Source organism: Rhodnius prolixus, unplaced genomic scaffold (genome assembly GCF_049639745.1).
Source record: "Rhodnius prolixus isolate KJV_2025 unplaced genomic scaffold, Rpr scaffold_3, whole genome shotgun sequence".
NCBI classification, from domain to species: domain Eukaryota; kingdom Metazoa; phylum Arthropoda; class Insecta; order Hemiptera; family Reduviidae; genus Rhodnius; species Rhodnius prolixus.
Window position 1 is genome coordinate 7,905,417 of NW_027411603.1, and position 23,197 is coordinate 7,928,613.

The following is a 23,197-nucleotide window of genomic DNA, read 5'->3' on the forward strand; positions in this document are numbered from 1 at the left end:
TCTGAAATTAATTGGACAATGCTGTCATTATGAAGAGAATCCAGGTATAATTATTTGGCCAAAACTAGAGTTTTAGCCGTTTGAAATGATTAGGACAAAACAGTCTTATAAAAACAACAATGAAGATGTATGCAAAACAACAGTCGTAGCAATGGGGGATTAAAAAGAAAGAAAGTAACAGAGCATGTGTTCAGAGAACAGAACAGGGGTAATCAGAGGTCCGAAGAAAGATTGGCGAACAAAGCAGGGGGGGTCAGCGAACATCAAGTTAACCTTTAAGCACTTTCAAAACAGTTGGTATTACAAAGAAATGCTTAAATATTTCGTTCTTTTATGAACCAATAAATATGTTTGGCACAAAAGAAGTTTACAAAACAAAATCTGTACACCTTTATTGGCCTCGTGGAAGTTCCTTGAAGAATCCAAGTACGTTGGTGCTGTTAACATTAAGAGAAAACGAAAACAAAATGGACATTAAATCTAGGATAACAGCAAGATTTAAATTATTCTTCTAAAATGGTGGCTACTTTTGTTAGAGAAACTTGACCATTATGGGCACTATCTAGAAGAGACGTAAATCTGCTGAAATCTGGGATGAGAAGATATGTGGTATAGCGAAATACTTAATCCAGAGATTATGGCAACTTTATTGGTAAAGGTGGTGAGGCTGAACAGCCAGGGTTACCTGGAGAGGCTGTCTGTGAAGATGGAAACAAAAGAAGACCTCCCAATTGCAAAGAGACAGGATGATTGGGTGTTGCGGAGTGAGAAAGGACAGAAATGGAGAGGAGTAACTGAGGAAGGTTCAGGTCCATAAAGGGCTGCGATGACAATGAGGTAAAAAAGGTCACGGAGAGGGTTAAAACACAAAAATGTATTGTTGCAATGCTATAACTTCGATGTGCACTAAATTAATTCGATACTCCTTACACATAAATTGATGTAATCGATAATCATTGGTGATTTCAGGTGAACAATGAAGGAAACATTAATTTGTAATTTTTTTTTGCATAAAATTAAAAACGAAAAAGAAGATGCTTTAGGTCAATTACAGTAACGACAAAGCTTTAAATTTGCATTATACAAACACGACGATTAAACAGCTCTTAATCTGTCAGACCACAATAAAAAGTGAATTGCGCTTTTGTGACAACACAGCGGCAAAATAAACACGTAAAAAGGCCGATGAAAACGATATTTTTTTTAAAAAAGTGGAACATTAAAATGTAAATAAACAATAAGAACAGTTTAACATTTTTTTAAAAACAATACCAATCACAAATGGATGAGTTAGTAGCCAATGATAGCTGGCGATTGTAGTTAAGAATGTGGATAATTTTATTTACAATTATTCTTTTTAATTTTTTTATTTAAACAGCTGTTGCGGAGGCAAACAGCTGTAGAGAAAAAGTTGGAGGCAATAGATTGAAGAAAGAGTGGCTGTAAAACTAAATCCGGAAGCTACATTTGGTGGCTCCCTTAAGCGTTAGTTTTTTTTGTTCATTGAACGTAAGCATGTTCACGTAACAACGTAAGTACACAATGTGAGTGATTTCGTATGGAAGATAAGTTAAGAGTTTGCCTTAACACGAATAGTTTTACAGTTATACTTATAAACAATCCTCTACTTATCGTATGATATTGTCGCAAGTGATAAGGATTGTCAGTGTACCAGTGTGTTGTATAGTTAGGCTGGGATGCCCGTAGAGGTTCCTACAGCCCTGAAGATGTGTAGCTAGTCCATTATTATTGGCTTGCGACAATTTTGAATCGATTCCAACATTGGTAACCGAACAATTCGATTTTTAGAGACAATCAACTAACTACTGAGTGCCAATTTTTCTGAATCTAATTTTATTGATCACATGGAAAACGCGTATGCTTCCTCTAAAGTGCTATTTCGGTTTAATTTAAATACTTATTCCTTCTATAATAACAAGAAGAATAATAATTTGTATGAAGCAACTAAGTAACCTGAAAATTTTTACTTTAATTTGAAGCTTATTTTGAAATGGAGGGGTGAAATTAAGCTGTCCACATAAGTGAACTTCGAGTTCGATTCAAAAATCGATGTAATTTTTGTGATGTGAAAGGTCTAACCATGTTTCTCGCATAAAAGAAATTCAACGGAAGTTGCGACCTTTTTCAGCCGGCTAGGCTACAATGGGTTTTATTGGAACTAGGTAAATAATATAGGTTAGGTCTCTTGTCATTTTAGATCGAAACTTTTTCTCAGGGAATATCGATTTTTGTGGGTGCTATGACATCACGTTCCCTCCAGCTGATCATTTTACTTCATTGAACATTTAGTGGTTATATTAAAACTGTCCGGTAGGACAGTTGTATAAGGGTTGATCATCAAAAACTGCACGAAAAAGCGTAACGTTGAAATAGATGAAAAGTAGTACTACGTGATCCAATAGAATACTTTTTGTAATAATATACTGAAGTAAGAAACTTGAAGATATTTAACCAAAATGTAAATAAACTCTTTATCTTATCACTTTTATGACTACAGTAAATTTGTTCGGTCGTTCAGCAATTAAACTACTTTTATTTTGGTGAATTATTTTTTTTTTCACGTTATTAAAACATAAATATTTTGAATGAAAAATTTTAAATTTACGAGAATTTTTAAGCTACTTTGCTTTTATCAACGTTCAAAATAAAATTTAAAAAAAAACAGCGTTTGTTTGTTAAGAATATATTTTTTTTTACACATAAGCGATCAGTTTTACCAACATATTTAACTTCCGGTCTAATTTAAATTCCCGAAACAGTTTCGATGACTTAAAAAGTCCCTAAAAAACGTTTGTGAATTGTTAGATGTGGATGAGGTTGATTTCCATGAGTACTGCCACGAAAAGGAGATTGTAAAAGTAGTTAATTATTTAAAGGCACGAGAGGATATTTAGATTTGATTAGGGAGGCTGAAGGGTTAAATAGAATAGAAGATAAAATGACGTAAGAGTTTAATGGCTAGCATTTACACTAACTTAGGAACAGCGAAATTTCCAATAACTAACTGGGGGTAAACTAAATATTAACTATTGCTAAAAGAATTGGCCTAAAAGAATGACGAGTAGAGTAAGGTCGTGAAGAGAGTGTAAGAATGAATCCTCAGGGAGTGAATGCAATGCCCTGAATGCGATTGAGTGTCCCAAGCGGTGGTCTGGCGTTCTTAAATACTCTGATTGCTTTGGGCAGCTTCTACTGTTCTGAGCCTATCTGGTCTCCAACTCTTCTAAAAGAATTGGCTAAACTGAATGACGAGTAGAGTAAGGTCGTGAAGAGAGTGTAAGAATGAATCCTCAGTGAGTGAATGCAATGCCCTGAATGCGATTGAGTGTCCCAAGCGATGGTCTGGCGTTCTTAAATACTCTGCTGCTTGGACAGCTTCTATTGTTCTGAGTCCTACCTGGCTACGAGGTGTGGCTATTAAATAACGAGACTGATGCTGCTACAGAAGAACTATTCATGTGCCAAATCCTGACGACCGACGGCTCTGCAGTGGTAAAGCCTTCTCTTTCGATTGCAGCGTCTCACGTGTTTGTAGAGAAATCTGTCTGACCAGGAACCGTCGTTAGTGTAAGAGCTGTTAGTTTCGTTTTGCCGTAAAACATGATACTACACATGTAGTAGAGCAACGAATTGTCGTGAAATTTCACACCAAAGCTTGGTAAAACCGCTACTGAAACTTATCTTATTAAAAGAAGTTTATGGCGATGCATGTTTATCACGTGCGTGAGATTTTGGAGTGGTTCAAGCGTTTCCAAGATGGCCGAGAAGACGTCGGAGATGATGATCACCCGTGTCGCCCTTCCACGTCCACAACGGATGCAAAATATCGATTATAATTAATCAACATTACTATCGTGAGGTGCTTGCTCAACTCTGTGAAAGAGTAAGGAAAAAACGACCCATCAAGACAACGCGCCGGCTCACACTGCATTGTCTGTCAAGTACAAAATCCCAGTTTTAGGCCAACCGCCTTATTCGCCTAACCTGGCTCCATGTGACTTTTATCTGTTCCCCCAATGTCAAATCTGCATTAAAAAGAATACGATTTCAGAAGGGAAGGGATTAGCTATGAGGTTAGCATACTGGACTCCCACACGGAGGTCCCGGGTTCGAATCCAGCAGCTAGCCCTTAGATTTTCTCTTCCTAGGAGCTTCTTACAGCTCACTGTCCGGATGGTGATGGTGGTTGTCTGTAACGAGAGAACACTGTCCGGAGGCCGGCAGTGCACTGGAAAAGCTCCGGGCGCTAATAACCTCAGCTGTTGATGCGCCAAAAAAAAAAAAAAAAAAAAAATACGATTTCAGTCCGTTGTAGCTGTGAAAGAAAAAGCGGCACGCGTCATGCAGGAGCTCACAGTAAAAGACTTCCAGCACTGTTTCGAACAATGGTAAATTCGCATAGAGCGTTGTAGGGATAGGGGAGGGGTGTATATCGAAGGTGATAATAACTAAATATGTATACATTTAAAATAAAATGTTTTATAGCAATAGTCTCACGTTATTTAATAGCCACACCTCGTATATCCATCCCTTCAGGTTCGCTCGTCCCATACATCACATTTCTGCCGTAGTTACACTGTTTAAAGGTTGCCATTCTCAATCTGAATGAATGGTTAGGAGGAAATATAACGATTTCTGAAGAAGAAGAAGTAGCTGTTCCGGACCCACATCTTATGCTCGAACGAAACAATATTTACTTCCGGTAAAAATCTAAATTAAAAATCAGAATCCAAAAATAAAGTTCTCAGGAAGTGAAAGTCGTATAATTTACAGAAAAATTCTCTAATAGTAACACCCAACTATATGGTATGCAAATTCAGCAACTTGTAAATATCTCAAAAGTGCCGAAATTCTTTTAAAAAAAGTTGTTATAAAAACCGGCTTGCAAAAAAGTTTCTTTACTACTTATTTATTATTTATTTTTCCTTATTCGATTAAATAATCGATGAGGAGAGCTGTTATGTAGACTAGTTTGGATAAATATAATTTATATTTTGTTTGAGCGACACAAACACAACTCACTTCTTCACAAAGTCCATTAGCTATATATTAAAACAGCATTTACCGAGACCTGTTATTAGTTTGTTAGGGAGAGATACCACAAACAGAGACACTAACCTTAATGGCACAACAAACTATGTGTCGATATAGTTAATAATTCTTATCGATATTCTAGAATCAATATAGTCAACAATGAGAAATTCCCGCATTATATGCACGCACAAACTTGAAGACTTAGAAAAGTTTGACTAAATATCTGGAGCGAAACCAAAACTTATTTCCTGAACTCCATTATCTCCTTATCATGTTTTCCTTATCTTTACTGTTGTTCCCCGCAATGACTTGTCATTTCTGCGTATTGTCACCTCTGGATTTGCAAGCGTCAGAATGATGTAGATCCAAGTGATTACAGTGCAATTTTATAGGGTTTAAGAGATAGTTACTCTAGTGGACCCACACACTCTGATTAACCCATCAAAGGCACTCCGTCTAGTCCACGTCCAAGACCTGCTATTAGTTATTAACAGCTGGACAACTTAGAGGTGTGCCATTTTCTTTTGATCAGCTAGTGGATAGGTTTTGAAAAGGACCCGTAATTTACCTGTCCATGCCAAAAAAAAAAAAGATCCGAGCCAAGTATCAGAAGAGTTAACTCTCAGTAAAACCGCCATGATGCCCAAAGGACCATCCAAAAGCCATCGCGCCTCATATCAGCCCAAATATAGACATCCCAAACCAAAATCTATCTCCAAAAATAAAAGAGTAGTGTTTTGGTGCTTATAAAAGCCATTTTGTAAAAAAAAAATCTTAATTCCACAAAATTTAACATCACCATTGCAACATCAGCAATTTAACAACATCAGAAACAAGGGATTCCCTACTCATATGTTTGCAAAGTTCTGCCAATTCAGGATTTCCCTCAAGCGCGCGCATTCAATGGGAAAAAAATTGACCGATTTTTTTTGTGGATAATAGATTTATTGAACTTTTATTTAAAAAAGAAAATTAATTGCTCACTCGAAACCATGTAAAGACCGATTTTCCGGCCGTAGGAAATTCTTGTGACTAATTCTAAGGTTAAAGAAAATAAAGAAAGAAAATTCATAAATATAGAGCCCTCAGAAAAGTATCAATACCTTAGGCAAGTCTTTAACGTGCTAATTCAGTAGCACGTACAGATCTACCACTAATGTAATATTAAAATGGACGGTTATATTATGTAATTTTTTTTTTTGCTGAGGGGGCGGAAGGGCACTCAAAATTGATATAAATGACGAAAATTTGAATACGATAATAGTATTTCCTGTTTTTACTTAAGTCGATAAATGCAAAAACTAGTGGTTATTTTCAACGTACCTTCTTTACGTGCTGAAGTTGTAGATGTCGTCATCACCATATAATTGTTTTGTTTTCAACTACTGTTATTTTCATATTGTGCTTCTATATATATATAAAACATTAGTGGATTACTAATTACAATAAAACATATCGCCAAAACGTATTACTCATCAAACAGTCTTTTATATTATGTACTATTTCATCACTAATACAAGACAGCTGTTTCAGAATTAGGACGAGATAGCGTGCTTTAACTGGATCACCTGCAAACAAATGGGTGATTAAAATCTATCGTTAAAAAAACGTTGTTGTTCTCAAAAAATACAAGAGATAAAAACTTATTAAAATAGAACAAAGAAATGGAACAAAGAAATCGTTTGCAAAATAATGTCGTTTAAGAGATTACAAAAAAATCCACTTTTTCTCTTACTGTGAGCGGGAAAAAAATCGTAATCGTGTCCAATTTATTCTGTACTGACTTTCTACCGGAAATATATATTTTTGAAGTTTTCCGAGTCCAACCGCCAATAGAAAATTGGTATTAAAAAAAAAAAGAGAAAAAAATGAGAACACCCATACGTCTATTTCTTACTTCAATTTTCAAGGTACAAACCAGGAATTTTAATGACCTTCATCATAACATTTGTGGTGCTGCCATTGAACCACAGTTTTTGAGGCGCAAAAAAAAAGTATTCTAGTAATTATTAGTAATAATAATGTTATTAACAGTAATAGTAGTATTTTTCAACTCCTTAAGTTTAAATTCTCGATAGATTCCCGTAATACCAGATCTCGCTCATCCGATCTCTATATTCCCCCACAGCGTACCTCATCCTTTGACAAGTCCTTCCTAATACGTGCTACCTCTCTCTGGAACTCCTTGCCATCATCTGTCCGCCATGCTCCTACCCTATCCATCTCAGTTATCTCCTTTCTATCCAGCTTCCTCCGAAATTCTAATTGTTTTAATTTATTTCCTTAATTTCTGCTGTTATTTTTATTTTCACTTTTTGTAAATACTTATTTATTTATTTATTTTCTGTTTAATCACAGGCCAAACTATTAAGGCCTCTAATTGCACCAGTTTTTATTCTTAGGGGACAATTGGTCCAGAATAATAAATCTGTTTTCTATTCTATTCTAATATTGCTTAAATAGTAATTACTACCTCAAATCTCCCCCAGAATTGTGGGTAACACCAGAAGGTTTTGGCGTTCAAAATCCCTTTTTCTTTAAATTTTATTGTGATTTATTTGCGCACAATTAGATAGAAAATGTTTATTTGAAAAATTGGAAAAAGTCATTTTAAGTAAGTGTTGTTATTAATTACGCTTCTCTTCTGTAAGTAGGACCATTTTTTTTGGTTTTCAATTTTAACAAAAAATTAAATAAGTTTCCAAAAATCTGAAGTAGATGAAAAATGGCGGGTCCTTCCAATAATATTATAGTTTTCTTGGTTACCATGATTTTTACAGAAAATGAAACGTGAAATTTTCTTTATTCTTCGTATAAATAAATGTCATTAGCATTTAATTAGAATCTTAGGATGGCAGATTTGCGAGGAATCTGTCAAATAAAACAACTCGTCTTTTTTTTGCCAACGTTTCGACAAATACGAGGGTCGTTTGAAAAGTCCGTGCAAAAATAAAAACTACTTAATTTTTTGGGGTAAACCTTTTTTATTTTTCAACATAGTCTCCTTTTAGGCTTATACACTTCGTCCAACGCTGCTCTAGTTTGTTGATCCCTTCCGAATAATAGGATTTGTCCAAGTCTGAATAATAGCCATTCGTTTCTGCAATCACCTCCTCGTTTCAATAAAATCTTTTTCCCGCCAGCCATTTCTTCATATTGGGGAAGAAATAGTAGTCCGAGGGAGCCAAGTCTGGAGAATAGGGGGAGTTGGAACCCTATTTCCATTAATTTTGTGACCACAACTGCTGAGGTGTGAGCTGGTGCGTTGTCGTGATGGAAAAGGACTTTTTTGTGGGCCAATCGTGGGCGTTTTTCTTGCAGCTCGGTTTTCAAACGGTCCAATAACGATGAATAATATGCACCTGTAATAGTTTTACCCTTTTCCAGATAGTCGATGAGGATTATTCCTTGCGAATCCCAAAAGACAGTCGCCATAATCTTTCCGGCCGAAGGAACGGTCTTCGCCTTTTTTTGGCGCAGATTCCCCCTTGGTAACCCATTGTTTAGATTGTTCTTTGGTCTCAGGTGTTTAGTGATTCATCCATGTTTCATCCACAGTGACGAAACGACGCTTAAAGTCCTGCGGATTCTTCTGGAACAGCTGCAAACCGTACTTGCAACACTTCACACGATTTCGTTTTTGGTCAAGCGTGAGCAATCGCGGCACCCATCTTGCGGATAGCTTTGTCATGTCCAAATGTTGATGCAAAATATTATGTACCCGTTCATTCGAGATGCCCACAGCACTAGCAATCTCACGCACCTTCACTCTTCTGTCATCCATCACCATATCATGGATTTTATAAATGATTTCTGGAGTAGTAACCTCAACAGGGCGTCCAGAACGTTCAGCGTCACTTGTGCCCATATGGCCACTCCGAAAATTTTGAAACCACTTATAAACTGTTCTAATCGAAGGTGCAGAGTCACCATAATGTTTATCAAGCTTCTCTTTAGTCTCCTCAGGCGTTTTGCCTTTCATAAAGTAGTGTTTAATCAACACACGAAATTCTTTTTCGTCCATTTTTTGAAAATCACTCGACTTCCTCGATTCAAACGAATGCCAAACACAAAGAAATAGACCGATCTGGCTGAAACTTGGTGTGTGTTCTTCCAAGAGATGCTACTAACTAAACATAACCACGATACGCGCCAGTGGTGCTATCTCTCTGACTTTGCACGGGCTTTTCAAACGACCCTCTTCGGGGCGTGGCTATGCGGGTTGGTTGAAGAAGACAATATATTTGTCGAAATGTTGGCAAAAAAGAAGAGTTGTTGTTTTTTATTTGACCGATTCCTCGCAAATCTTCCATCCTAAGTTTAACAATTTACGGACACGAAACCTAATATATTCATATTTAATTAGAATATTAAAAAAAAAAAAAAAAAAATTGAGTTTAATTTTGTAAATTATAAGTTTTTGTAAATCCGTCTGCTTTTGTTTAGATTAAAGTAGTCGAAAGAATTGGTTCTGATTGGAGCAGCAATTTCATATTTCCCCAGAATAATGCTATTTGATTGATTGAAATGAATCTATTAAGTAAAAATCCCAAGTTTGTAAGTTAGAACCTTGAGAATTATTTAGTAATTGCAAGTCATTAGAGAGTGTTGACCCGAGATTAAGTTTGTTGCTTAAATTTAGCACGCGTTACGTGATAAGAAATTCAAATTGTAACTTTTTTATTCCTTTACAGATTATTATTATAACAATTTTCTTACATTACGAAATTATTGCCATTTCAAATGTATGACTCAGCGGAACTAGTGAATTGCGTAAAAAATAAATACGTAGATAAAAAAAAAAAAATGTATGTATTTGTAAAGAGGCTTGTTCTACAAGATTGATTCAGTCATTCTGGCGATCTGATTACGAAGTTCAACAGGTTCCACCAGCTGACCTTAGAATGATCCCTTTTTTATTATCATTATTTATTTATTTTCACCTTTTCTGGGTTCAAAATACATAACTTGAAATCCATAATCGTTGCAGTAACTTTTATCAAATAATAAAATTCATTTTGAGATAAAGCTATTTAATAGGTACCCAATTGTAAGAAAACCATTGGGCATTTCGTGTTCGCGGATTTAAAAAAAAAAAATCAAAAATCTTATGATTGGGTCTTAAGATAAATAACAAATTGTAAAACTTGAAATATCAAACTCTCCGCAGAAATCAGCCGGAACCCAAAACACACAAACATTCATACAAAACCAATTAGTGGAACCCCCCCTCTTTTTCATGATCTGGAGGAAGTTGTTCCATAGAGGACCTAAAATAGAATAACTGCATGATCCGTAAGTGGTTCCCCCTTAAAAGGACACCTTTGGATCCCATTGCTGTGACCTAGATCAAGAGCATGAGGTTTGGAGAAATGAATAAAGGATACATGGTATTCTGGAGGAGCTAAGAAGATCTTACTGACAATTAAAGCTTGGAGATCTGTAATCGATATGTGGGCATGACAGGCCATAGTTTGACGGAGAGTGATGCCGAGGATAGGGTTTTTTTTGGAGACAAAGAGGTGCTTGGCGAGGAAAATCCTTAGAAAAATAAAAAAAAAAAACAGAAAAAGTAAAATACGATGAAAAACTATAAGATTTCCCGAGAATGAAATGGTCTTAAAAGTGATTTCCAAATTCTCTCCCACTCCCCTTTCATCTGCTCCATAGAAATATTGTTCTGAAGAGAAAGAGAAAGAGAGAGAGAGATATGTCTGTCCTTGGACAAGAATTTTAGTGACATTGAGACCGTTGACTCTTCACGAAGTTGGCTAGAAGAATTTATAAATGCACAGATATATTTTCTTCCTTTTTGTTAGTAATTGTAAGACCTTGATTTATTAGCAGATGGTTTCTCGCCAGTTGAATGGCCGAACTTGGTTTGGCCAAGAATTATACCTGATGGAACAAATACCACCACGCAAAAAATGCCTCATCGTAAGTTGTCCAATTTAAGACACGTCTTTATCTTAGGTCATTGGCGCCCAGCCATATTTTTTCCCCCCAGTGTTCTCTCGTTACAAACCATTACACAGTACAGTGAGCTGTAAGAAGCTTCTAGAAAAAGAAAAATCTTATGTCCGAAATTGAGGGAAAAGGGTAGTTTCCATTTTGTTGAATTTATTTTTCATTTTTCTGGCATAATTCGCCTTGGAAAATTCATTAGAGGGCATTCTAGCGAATAATGGAGGCACCTTAAAAGTTTAATTCGGGTATAAAGGAAAGTTTTTACAATTTGGATAAAATTATTACGAATTTAACGTATTTTCGAATTAGGACCTTAAGAAATACATGAGTTAGAATATACAAGTTATAAGTTAGTTAAAATTGTAGTTATAAAAAGTCGTGTGAGTAATACACTCCAAGTTTTTTTAAAGTTTTATTAAATATCATCAGTTTTCTAGGCTAGCTACAATTATTTAATTATATTAATCAAGCTCTAGGCGCTTGATGAACATGACGCAATTGATTGATGAAAGCTAAGACAGCAATGTAGTAAACTTGATTGGCTAGTAATTCAGTATTAATATTCTACCAAGATGATAAATATCTAATTATGTAGCTGCGTAATGTATGAACATACATACAAACGCTGAGAGATTATTTAATTTTTTAAAATGTCATCCCGCAATATCAGCTACTATTTCAATTACTTAACTTGACCTTTGTATTACTCTATGAAGTATCGTGGTTTACTAAAGATGTATTTTTTTAAATTTTTCACGTAAGCATTTGGATTTTAATCTAGGATCAAGAATGAAGATTATTTAAAAAGAGAGAATAGTTGAAAGAATAGAGTAGAGGCAAAAAGTGTCATTAACAGAATTTTGAGGAAGTAAGTGCTTTTTGAGAGTGGAACTAGTTTACATCTCTTCACTAATAAGATATTTCCTGTGATGAGATTCTGGTCTTTGCCCTTTGCCCCAAGGCACCGCAGCACCAAGAGGGTTATTTTACCTCCCCCTTTGTGTCTAGTAGACGAAACCTCCCCTAGGTTGAGAACTTTCCCTACTGGTTCTTTTTGCGCTTCTATATCCTTTGATCTCAAAGATCCAAAGGTTTCATAGCGCTGTCTCTCGATTGCAACACAATCGAACAACAGATGAGAGGCCGTCTCCTCCTCTTCCTGATACAGTCTACACAGCGGTTCCGAGCTAATAAGCCCCCCCACCTTGAACAGAACTGCTTCCTGAACCTACAATGCCTCCTGTGAATAGGGCTGTAATTTCGGCCCCAAGCACAGACTGTCTTCGGTTCTTTGTTTACACAGCCAAGACAAAAATACTCTCGCTGCTTTTTGACCCCAGGACACATCACCCAGTTCTATTCAAGCTCTCTCCAGATCCAGTCACCAACTGACCGCACCCTTCGTGATCCCCAGGACAGGTTCCAATACTACGTAGCTCCATTCCTGGCCAGTTGATCACCTGTCTCATTCCCCCTTTAATCCCCACATGACCCAACATTCCAGCCGAACTTTATTGAGCCAAGCCAGTTGTTCCAGGACCTTCTTACATTCCCAACCCAGGGAAGAGGTAGTTCTGAAGGAAGTAAGAGCCTTCAGTGAAGCTCAATATTAAGTTTCAGCTTTTCAATTTTTTTTGTTTTGTGATAATTTATAAGAACACACAGACACAATTTTTTTTTCTTGCCTTTTTTTTGGCATTGGCTTCCGCCATACAGCCAGCATCGTCTAGGTGCTTATCACTAGAATATCACTCACTCTCCATTCTTACATATAAATACATTCGCTTCACTCATTCATCCCTCAGCTATATACAACTATTTACATACAAACTTACAACTAATGGATGGATCAGTACTATATATTCCTGCCATCCTTATAGCTTAACCGAAATTAAAATCACCATAATCCTTCTCTAATCATTTTCTTCCATTCATTCCAATCGGCTATAACTTTTAAATACATTCATATTTCATTGCTAGCTCTGCTACAGAATTAAGTACATATATGTTGGTGGAGAATATTATGTCTTCGTAGCGAAATGGTGCATCTAAATACCTGTATAAGTCGTCAAACATTCGTTTCCTTTCTACTACATAACGTGGACATATCATTATTATATATTTGAAATCCTCCTCCTCATTGCAATCTACGCAAAGAGGAGAGGACCCCACACAGACACAATTTTCTTACATTTTCTAAATCAAGGGACCCGCAATAAATGTATTTTTTAGCGAAAAATCGAAAAAGGACCATTTATCAAGATCGCTTTTAGTTCCTGTTTCTAGACATAGCAGGAAGTGAACAATACTAGCTAATTGGTCTAATTTGGCTATAAAAGGTCACTCTCATTGTATTCATTGATTGGACTAATTACATTCTAGACAAATTCAATCAATCAATAAATCGATTAGCGGAAGTTACTTTATTTTTAGGCACGCCAAGCCCATTGTTGCATATGAAACTCAGGTTATTGATTTCATTGGTTAAAACAATAAAAATAACCAATTTTAGTGAATTTTGTTTTGATTTATTGATCGCAATTTATGAATTTTTTTTAAATTTAAGTCCATCTACGACCATTGGCGCCCGGAGTTTTTTTTTTTACAGTGAGAACTGCCAGTCTCTGGAGTGTGTTCTCTCGTATGTGGCCATTTCCGGACAGTGAGCTGTAAGAAGCTCGTAAGTAGAGTAAATATATGGATCAGTGTCTGGATTTGAACCTCGGATCTCCTCCAAATGGAGATCACTTAGATCACAATCCCTTAACTATAGAACCTAATTATGATAAATTTTATTAAAAAATTTATTTCTCAATCAATATTTATTTCAGATTAAATATTGAATTATAAAGAAACCTTGATGAAATCCAATCCATTATTGCTCTGAATGCAGTTTGCATTTGTTGTGAAATCATGACACCAGAACTTTTGCCATGACATTTTCAATTCTTGGCTGGGATTTTTCAAGGAAATTAATTAAGTGAATAATAATTTTTATCTTATTTGTAACTTTTCTTTTGCCTGGTTTTCACATTGACGTAGCTTTTACTGAGATCCTTCCCAGACAAGCTTTCCCGGTCCTATCTAGGAGGCTTTTTTTTCCTTCCACAACTTCTTAGTGATCTTTATCCAAATTTTCCGACAACCCTTTTTTCAGGTTGGCAGATATTCTTCGATAGGTTTACGCGATATAGTATCCATTCAGTATTTCAAGGGAGCCATATCGATTTAGATTCCTGGGTTTCAATCAGGTAAACTGTTGCAGTGAACATCAATACCTGTTCTGATCTCATTGTTGAGTTCATTTTCAAGACGGGCGACTTCTCTAATTCTTCTCCAGTAATTCATTTTCCTTTGTGAGAAGCTACTTGCCTCTTTAAGTCCTCTCTCTTCGTGTAGCACACTTAACGATCGCCAAATAGATTTGTTAAGAACAGGCGGGCAGATTCTGTTCCCCATATATTGCTACCTAAAGAGCTTTATTGTCCTCTGGTAGTTCTAGCAAGAGAAACCCCTTCTTTTCCGAGACTTAGTATTGTTGCAGCTCTCATTTTTGCGAGCTATGCCCTCTGGACGCCAAAGGTTTCATTTCGCAAACTAGCGATTCCTATGCGGTCGGAAACGATTAAAATTTATCACCGAACGAACTTACTATTATTGTGCGCCTTCACACTTACTAGTGCCTGTTGGGACATTATCCCTGGATATTATGAAGAAGCCAGTTAGGATTCTAAGTTTGATACATTACTCTCCAACATCTGGCACCCAGTTTCTTTAGAGAAACCTCAGATTGTACCGGGGGATTCGACAAAATTGGGAATAAAACATTCTCTGGTACCACAGACCTCCCCTCCCAACGATCCCCAGGATATGCTGAGGATAGCAACCAATAAATTACTGGAAGGTTCTCTTTCTTCTTTAGAGTTTATTTACTCCAATCAAGCGACTCTGCCTCAAAAGCTCCAATGACGACCCAGACAACTCTGTTGCGTCTATACTTCTTCACGATCTGCATCTCATAGGCTAAGCTAGGTTTGTCCTCTGGGTACGCTAAACCCAAACTATCTCTGTAGGTAGGCCCATAGGGTTTATTGTGTGCGATGATGTGTCAATATTAAAAGTTGTTCGGGCTTAGGATACACACAAGGCCATACAAGATCACTGAACAATTGGAAAAACCATTTCTCCTTCGGGAAATCAGACAGGAGACCACTTCCTGTACAAGTCTGGACAGGCATTGGTCCTACCTTCTTTTGGGAGATCCTCTCTAAATAATTTCTTAGTCTAATGGTACCTTTCCAATTTAGATTCTTAAATAAACTACTTTTACTTTGAGATTCCCCAAGAAAATTTACTATTTTTACTACTATAGTTTTACTTATTGGTTTTCCGCCACCGGTAACGTAAAACATTTTACGAGTATTGAATAAATAAACAATAAAAATCACTGAGTAGATTGGGAAATCCCCCAAATAGCTCATTTTCTTTTTTTTTAAATTGACACGTCAATAAAATCTCTTTGAGGAAAACTTATACAAGTGGTAGAATTATATTTTTATCCTAAAATAAATAAATAAATAAAATATTTTTAAAACGAGATGATTCATGACAAAAAAGATGGTAGCATTGTCATTATTTATCTTCCGTCTGTGAGTGAGTCAGCGTGCATATACGTATTGCGCCAACGTGTTAGTGAATGGAGTTGTAACATCCGGCAATATGCAGCTGTTGTCGTCTCAGTATTAAAGATGGCAACAATACACAAAATGACGCTACATTCTAAGTAATAAACGCAGACAGTATGGTTCCCCCTGAACACTCTCAGTTCTCAGATAGAATCGCAGTTTAGTTGGCGGAGAATTCTATGATCTTTCTTATCTGTAAATATGGTGGTGGCAAGCCTTCTCAACGAAATTTCCTGCTCTTACATGTCGTGAGACTGTGTGCAATACAGTGAACGGATATGACGCAGTTTAGTTCCTAATTTTATTCTTTCTCTAACGCATCTAAAGTGGATATAATAAGATCGTGCAAAATGCCGTTTTTAAGTTTTCTTAGTAATTGCGGTATTAAAGTGCTCGAAAACGGATCTAATTGCGATCATTTCATTTTCATTTTCAGCCCTTTTCCACAGGGAAATTTACTAAAGCAACGCTCTTAGGGAGGAGCGAAGTTTTAAGCTCACTTCTGAAATGGTTCTAAAATTGATTTTTTTTGATAATTACTTCCTGCATTCCTGAAAGCACCAAAAAAACAACAGAAGCCAAACAGAGATAAGCACTGGCCATCCACCATCTGGGACAGAACTGAGACAGTCGATCTTTTCTGGGAACTATAACCGAAAAAATTCCGGGGCGCTGCTCTTTTTAAAATTCAGCTCCGCATACTCAAAAGAGTTCTTTGCGAAGCAATTCCGGGCGTTAGAGGGCTTCTTTTTTTTTGGCATTAGCTGTTAAGCCATAGCCACTTATTATTCCATAAAATTTGGATAATCCATTGCTAAATATCCAACATAACCGAGCCACAGCACCTTTATTAGTTTTCCATAATTTATATCTCCATGTTTATGCCAAATACTCACTAGCAAACTTTCTGTCAATCATGCATTCATACGATTAAATACATTCATATCATCTTAAACTCATACCAAATATACTTGCATCCCAATCTAAATACCTTCATTCTAACCTCAGCCATATTCTAACACAACTAAATTAACGAGTTGGGGTGGAGTACTCGATATTCCTCGCACCCCTAATTCCTAATCCTAAATTACAATGATGTACGCTATTTACACACATTCAAACTCACATTCATTCAGTGCCGGGTTAATAAAGGGCATCTGAAATCAGCTAGTCCTAGAAAGCAATGATTACGGAGAGATGAACAACTAATAACGCACTACCATATAATAGTCCAAGTAAATTTTGGGAGCCTTGGGTAGTAAGTTGTCACACCATCGCTGGGAATCCACTGAGATTCTAGATTTTCAAGAATCCAAATTTGGAAACTGGTTGGAAAATGTGTGGCCCTAATTTATTGATAGGATTTTTCCACTTTTTACAGATTTCCTCAAAATAATATCACCATTTTCCTTTTAACCTTACATACCTACACTTATTGCACTAATTTTTTTTGAAAATGGAAAATTTTTTGAAAAAATGAAATAATTTTCAAGCCTAATTATTATTTTACAGATTATTATGCAAAATAAAGCTGGGGGAAAAAAATCCCTTCCCTCTTCCTGTAGATCCTTTTAGCTCTAGAACTGTTCCAGTGATAAGGACGATGACTCTGTTCCGGATCCTCTGTCTTTTAGTAACGGTCTGATAATGATGGTAACGGAGATCTGTAATGTTTTTAGTTACCATTACAGTGAAAAACGCGCTGTGGTACAGTTGGGAGGTAAATACTAGAAATACAGTTTCATGGACAGAAAATAAAATAGATAGATAAATCTATCTGAGTTAATACTCTAGTTGTAAGAATTATTTTTGAATTATTACAAAATTTAAGTGTGTGTAAAATTTAACTTTGTTAGCTTGTCAAATTTGCGAAATTTTGTTTCCGGTTTGTAATATACGTGTTGAGCTTCCGTGTTGGGGGTAATCTAATGTTAATACTCGCACGACTACCACTTAAACCTAACTTACGTAATTAACTTTTCTTGAAATTTGTAATTTATGCTGAAAAGATAATTGATTCCAAAGATTATAGCATATTCACTATAACATACGAATATTTTTTATGGTTAACCAATAATAGATGAATACAATGGATGAATGAGAGGTTACCAAAGGAATGGTGTGAGACTATAATTTGCCCTATTCACAAAAAAGGGGATCAGCTAGATTGCGGCAATTATAGTGGCATATCGCTACTCCCGGCAGCCTATAAAATCTTATCGAACATTCTCTTCCAGAGATTGCTTCCTTATGTTGAGGGAATATTAGGTCGATACCAGTGCGGCTTCAGAAAGGGTAAATCGACCATTGACCAGATATTCAACTTGAGGATGATCCTGGAAAAGGGAAGAGAATACCAGCTTAGCAAATACCACCTATTCATAGATTTTAAAGCCGCTTACGACAGTGTAAATAGGTGCGAGTTGTATAAGGCTATGAGTGAAATGAATATACCGATTAAGTTGGTACGCCTTGTTGCGATGAGTATGTAGAATGTTCATTGCGTCGTGCGGATACAGTCGAACATCTCCTCTCAATTCCAATCGAGAAACGGATTAAGGCAAGGCGATGCATTAGCCTGCTTGCTTTTTAACCTGGCTCTCGAAAGGGTGATCAGAGAGTCGGAAATCCAAACCAAGGGAACCATTTTCCATAATCTGTGCAGCTCTTAGCCTACGCAGATGACATAGATGTTGTGGGTAGAACAGTCGATGCTGTAAAGGATGCTTTCCTGAGAATTGAAGCCAACGGCAGGAGATTGGGTTTGGAGGTTAATGAGGAAAAAACAAAATTCCTCTCCACCGACCCAACACAAAAAGAACCACTCCGCATACGGGACTACGCATTTGAAAATGTAGCTGAGTTTGTCTACCTGGGATCTCTTGTGACAGCCGATAATGACGTCTCCCAAGAAATAGGGAGGAGGTTGCTGTCGGCTAACAGATGCTATTACGGCCTAAATAAGAACCTTAAAAGTAAATTGCTGACAAGAGACACCAAACTTAGACTGTACAAGACCCTCATTCGGCCTGTCTTGGCATACGCCTCAGAAAACCTGGACCATCTCAAAGACAGACGAACACCGTTTGCAGGTGTTCGAGAGAAAGCTACTGCGCAAAATCTACGGCCCAGTACGTGAAGGCACGACCTGGCGACGTAGGAAGAATAGGGAGTTATATGATCTAATGAAGGAACCCCCAGTAGTAGCCTGGATTAAATTAAACCGGCTGAGATGGGCAGGCCATTTGGCGAGGCTGAGTGCCGATGAGACTCCCTCCAAACTGCTGCACGGGACCCCGGATAGGAGACGGAGGGTAGGTAGACCTAAATTGCGTTGGACTGATGGAGTTGCCCAGGACGCGAGGAATATCCTCGGATTGCGTAACTGGATGGCGGCCGCTAGAGATAGAGACGATTGGCGGAAACATGTTGAGGAGGCCAAGACCCACATCACTGGGTTGTAGAGCCAGGAAAGAAGAAGAACCAATAATAGTTACCCCAGAAAACATTTTCTGACGGTGCTATTATTTATTCCGGAACTTCTGTAAAGATTATGTCAGGAAAAGATGGAAACGGTTTCTCACATCCTGTTCGCTGATGGCTAAGCCACGTGACGAAGTAGGGGACTTATCAGGGACCTTTATCAAAAAAATGAATCTAGCTCAGGGGTGAGCAACCTTTTTAATCAATGGGCCAATTTAAATTTAATTTTTTTTTGGCGGCCGCACATAGATTAACTCTTATTAATAATTTACGAAACGTCCGTATTGCATGTTTGAACAAGTCACCGACAAGTGTGCATCTCGTCACAAAAAAATCACGCAGACGCGGCGCGTTCGTATTGCATGTTTAAAAACGTCGTCGACAAGTAGTAACTCGCCATAAAAAAATATTTCGGTTTAGTATGTACTACCATTTTATTATAATTAATTTTATAACAATATATTGATGGGAGAAAATCGATAAAATAAAATCAATTTTAGAAATGCTTGGCGGGCCGCGTGTTGCTCATCCCTGGTATAGCTCATTTCTTATTTAAACACGTTATTAGCTCGATATCTTTGTCTTGAAGAGATTTTAAAGGCATCATCATGAGATGCCATCATTAAGACGTCATTTCATTTAAAAGGTTTTATAGTAATAAATATGAGATTTTTTTTTTTATTTAAATAAATATCAATAGAAAATCAATGATTTCATAATTAAATTGATGACGTAAGTAGTGCTTGATTAAACAAGTAATGGAGCCAATTAAGAAATTTCATTCCACTGAGTAACGGTGGGGGAAAAAAACAGCATTTAAAATTGATTTTAGATAAGACCCTTAGCCGTTCTTAAAGTTAATTCAAATTTATTTAAATTAAAAAAAAAAATAAGAAGAACAATTGAAGTTGCAGTCAATATAATAAATAAAATGTGGCCGGCGGAAATAGTTGAAAAAAAAAAACTAGCCTACTTTGGCAATGACGTCATTGTCACCAATGTGGTTGAGAATGTGGTTTGAGCTATACCAGGATCGAATACCAAAAAAAAGAGATGCGAGAATATTAATATAGATTATAATGCCCCCTTTTTTTATGCTAAAATGTAGGTGAACCGGCTTAGATTTTTTAGTAGGGGGCGTGTCCTGTCCGAAGGTAAACTAGGCATCACAAGCATGCATGTGTTTAGTATAATCCAAATCTACTCTATAAACGGGCTTAATTTCAAGATAGTGTAAGCAAGTATTGGGGGTGTGTTTGTTGTCAAAGAATTTAGAACTGTTACGAAAAATTTTTTTTGTACCAAGTATAAATTCCGTCGCCCCCCCTAACCCCGAAATAAATGATGCAATATGACGGGAGCTTTACTCGTTTTATATAGACAAATAATAAATCTTAGAAATGTTACTAATCAATTGATTGCTTACAAATAAGATTTTGTAAACACCTCTGAAGAATTTTGCGACAGATCAATAAAAAAATACTGTTGTCAATAAGTTTTTCTCTGTTACACAGAAAGTTCATAGAGTTTTCTTGTAGGTTTTCCTCAGTACGGAGAATTTTCTTTTGCTAGTAATTTCCTTAAAGGTGTCCTTGATCACTGAGCCTGTATATCTGTAATCCTTTACTCTCCCGGAAATCTGCTGAATTCCGTACACTCTTTTTTTACCTCCCGCCTTTGCTTATCTTCATATATTTAGAAATTAATTATTGGGCTAGCCCAATAAGAGATTTACACACAGTGATTGTGTACTTAAAAGTAGAGGTTCAGTTCTTCATAGGTCTTGGTACAGTCTTGGTTTCAGTCTTCTTGAAGCTCTTGAAGGTGGTAATGAGATGTGGTTGGCACTAAGTGAGGAAGAAGTCGTCAGTTACTTTGGTCATGTTAGTGTTACGAGAGGCACTATTTATATTTTGAGCTTAATAATAAAAAAAACCAGTAATTTGTCATTGAAAATGACTTTATTGTTTTTCAAAATATTCTCCTTTATGATCTATACACTTCTGCATGCGTTCGAACCCACTTGTCAAAACATTTTTTTCCATTCCGCTTGAGACACCTCCAAAAAACATGGTTTTTTGAATGCATCAACGGCTTCTTCTGCCGACGAAAATCGTTGTCCACGTTAATTTATTCTTTACGTTCGGAAAACAAAGAGAAGTCATTTGGTGCCAAATCAGGAATGTACGGCGGATGACCCATTAATTCGATTTTTTGAGTGCTCAAATAGTCGGTTGTTAAAAGAGATGTGTGACAGCTGGCATTGTCTTGATGAAGAATGATCCGACGGCGCTTGTTTGTTTTCCTTATTTCATCGAAGACTTCCGGCAAACAAATGGTTGTGTACCATTCAGAATTGACCGTTCTACGTTCCTCTAAAGGCACTGTTGCCACATGACCAGTTTTTCCGAAAAAACAGGCGACCATTTGTTTCGAAGTGCTTCGAGCGCGAACAACTTTTGTTGGATTTGGTTCATCTTGAAACACCCATACAGTCGACTGCTGTTTAGTTTCCGGCTCATACGCATATATCCATGAATCGTCACCTGTTACAATCTTATACACGTCTTTTGAAGCACCGCCATTGTATTTCTTAAGCATTTGTTTGCACCAATCGACACGAGCATCTTTTTGAGATTTTGTCAGATTATGTGGGATACAACGAGAACAAACCTTTTTCACGGCTAAATAAGTAAGTTGATCGATGCACTCCTGCCTTGATAATCCACGACGAAAGTCGTAATAAATCATTGCACGAAAATTCTAAAGAGTTAATTCCATTTTTTCGCTGAGACACAATTTTCAAGTGACTGTTGACAACACAAATCGCGCTCAAATAACAAAACGTTCTGAAGAAGGTTATGGCCAAAAATGTCAAACTTTCAAGTGGAAACGTCAGATAGCACTTGACAACACTCAGTGTTGCCAAGGCTCAAAATATAAGTAGTGCCGCTCGTAATGGCTTCTTAATTCTTCAAAGATCTTGATATAGTCTTGGATTCAGGTCTTCTTGAAGCTGTAGGCTGGCCAAGATGGCAATGAGATTTGGTTGGCACTGGGTTGCACAAAGTTGAGGAAGAAGTTCACCTGGATAGTTTGTTCACGTTAATGGCCTTGAATGTCAAGTTCAGATGTGTGCTTATCTTCTAAAATTAATCATAAGACTCCAGTACTTAATTTGTTTTTATTTTTTGCTATCTTCCTGTTTAATTTAGACATCTTATAGTTCACAGCAGTCCTACCAAATCGGTCAGAGAGATATTGGCCCAAACCACGCGACTCCTGAAGATCCAATAACTCCCCAGTCAGTCCTAGATATCGCAGCATCTTAGGCATCGTCACAACAAATGGACCTTTCTTACCAACGCACCGTGATCAAGGTGATCTTTTTTAACTTTTCATCTTGATAGCACTCAGGTTAATCTAGAATCCATATCGCAAACAGGAACCACCCTAGTGTCCCACCTCCACAGATAATATAAAGTATTTTACAGGAAACTACATAAACTTTTCCTTATCGATGCTAAAGATTTGTTTGTTTTTTTTAAATCGTTCTTTACAGAGTACTATAAAGATACGCAGTCAGACGTAATTGAAGTGGTTTTCTTGTGATTTTAAATTGGTTATCTATTATCTAACATTATCGATGATAATTCGAGTACCATGTTTTTTGTTTGATACATCAGCTATCAATTTTAGATAATCGATATATTAAAAAACTAAATAATTTAAATTAATAAAACTTTTTATACACTCACTCTTGTCATCACCCATTCTGTAAATATTCCCACTTTACGTAATCTTTTTTCATTTGTAATGGAACCAATTTAGCGCGAAAAATAATAAAATTGGAATGTGAAACATGCTTGCGCGGGAGACTGAAATCTCTTTCTCTCCTCAACTCATTGATTCTAACGAACCGGCCAATGGTGGGGAGAGTGATTGTATACGAGGAATGTGCAATCATACTTTGTGACTCATTCGAAATCAACTTCTTTGAGGAAATT

At 36.7% G+C, this 23,197-nt stretch overlaps 1 protein-coding gene across 2 annotated transcripts in view; it reads right to left on the reverse strand.

Annotated features, from left to right (window-relative positions):
* LOC141453443 (transducin beta-like protein 2) overlaps positions 1–22,984 on the reverse strand; it is a 59,274-nt gene extending 36,290 nt beyond the window's left edge. The window contains exons 1-2 of one of the 2 annotated variants that reach the window (XM_074126706.1): positions 22,949–22,984; positions 6,379–6,623 (exon numbers count right to left, since the gene is read on the reverse strand). In XM_074126706.1, coding sequence (XP_073982807.1) covers positions 6,379–6,418 — 40 coding nt within the window. In that variant the 5' untranslated portion in view covers positions 6,419–6,623; positions 22,949–22,984. Of the gene's footprint in view, positions 1–6,378; positions 6,624–22,948 lie in introns of those variants that run through there. The other variant, XM_074126704.1, reaches the window with a different exon arrangement.
* Positions 22,985–23,197: the final 213 nt, after the last annotated feature.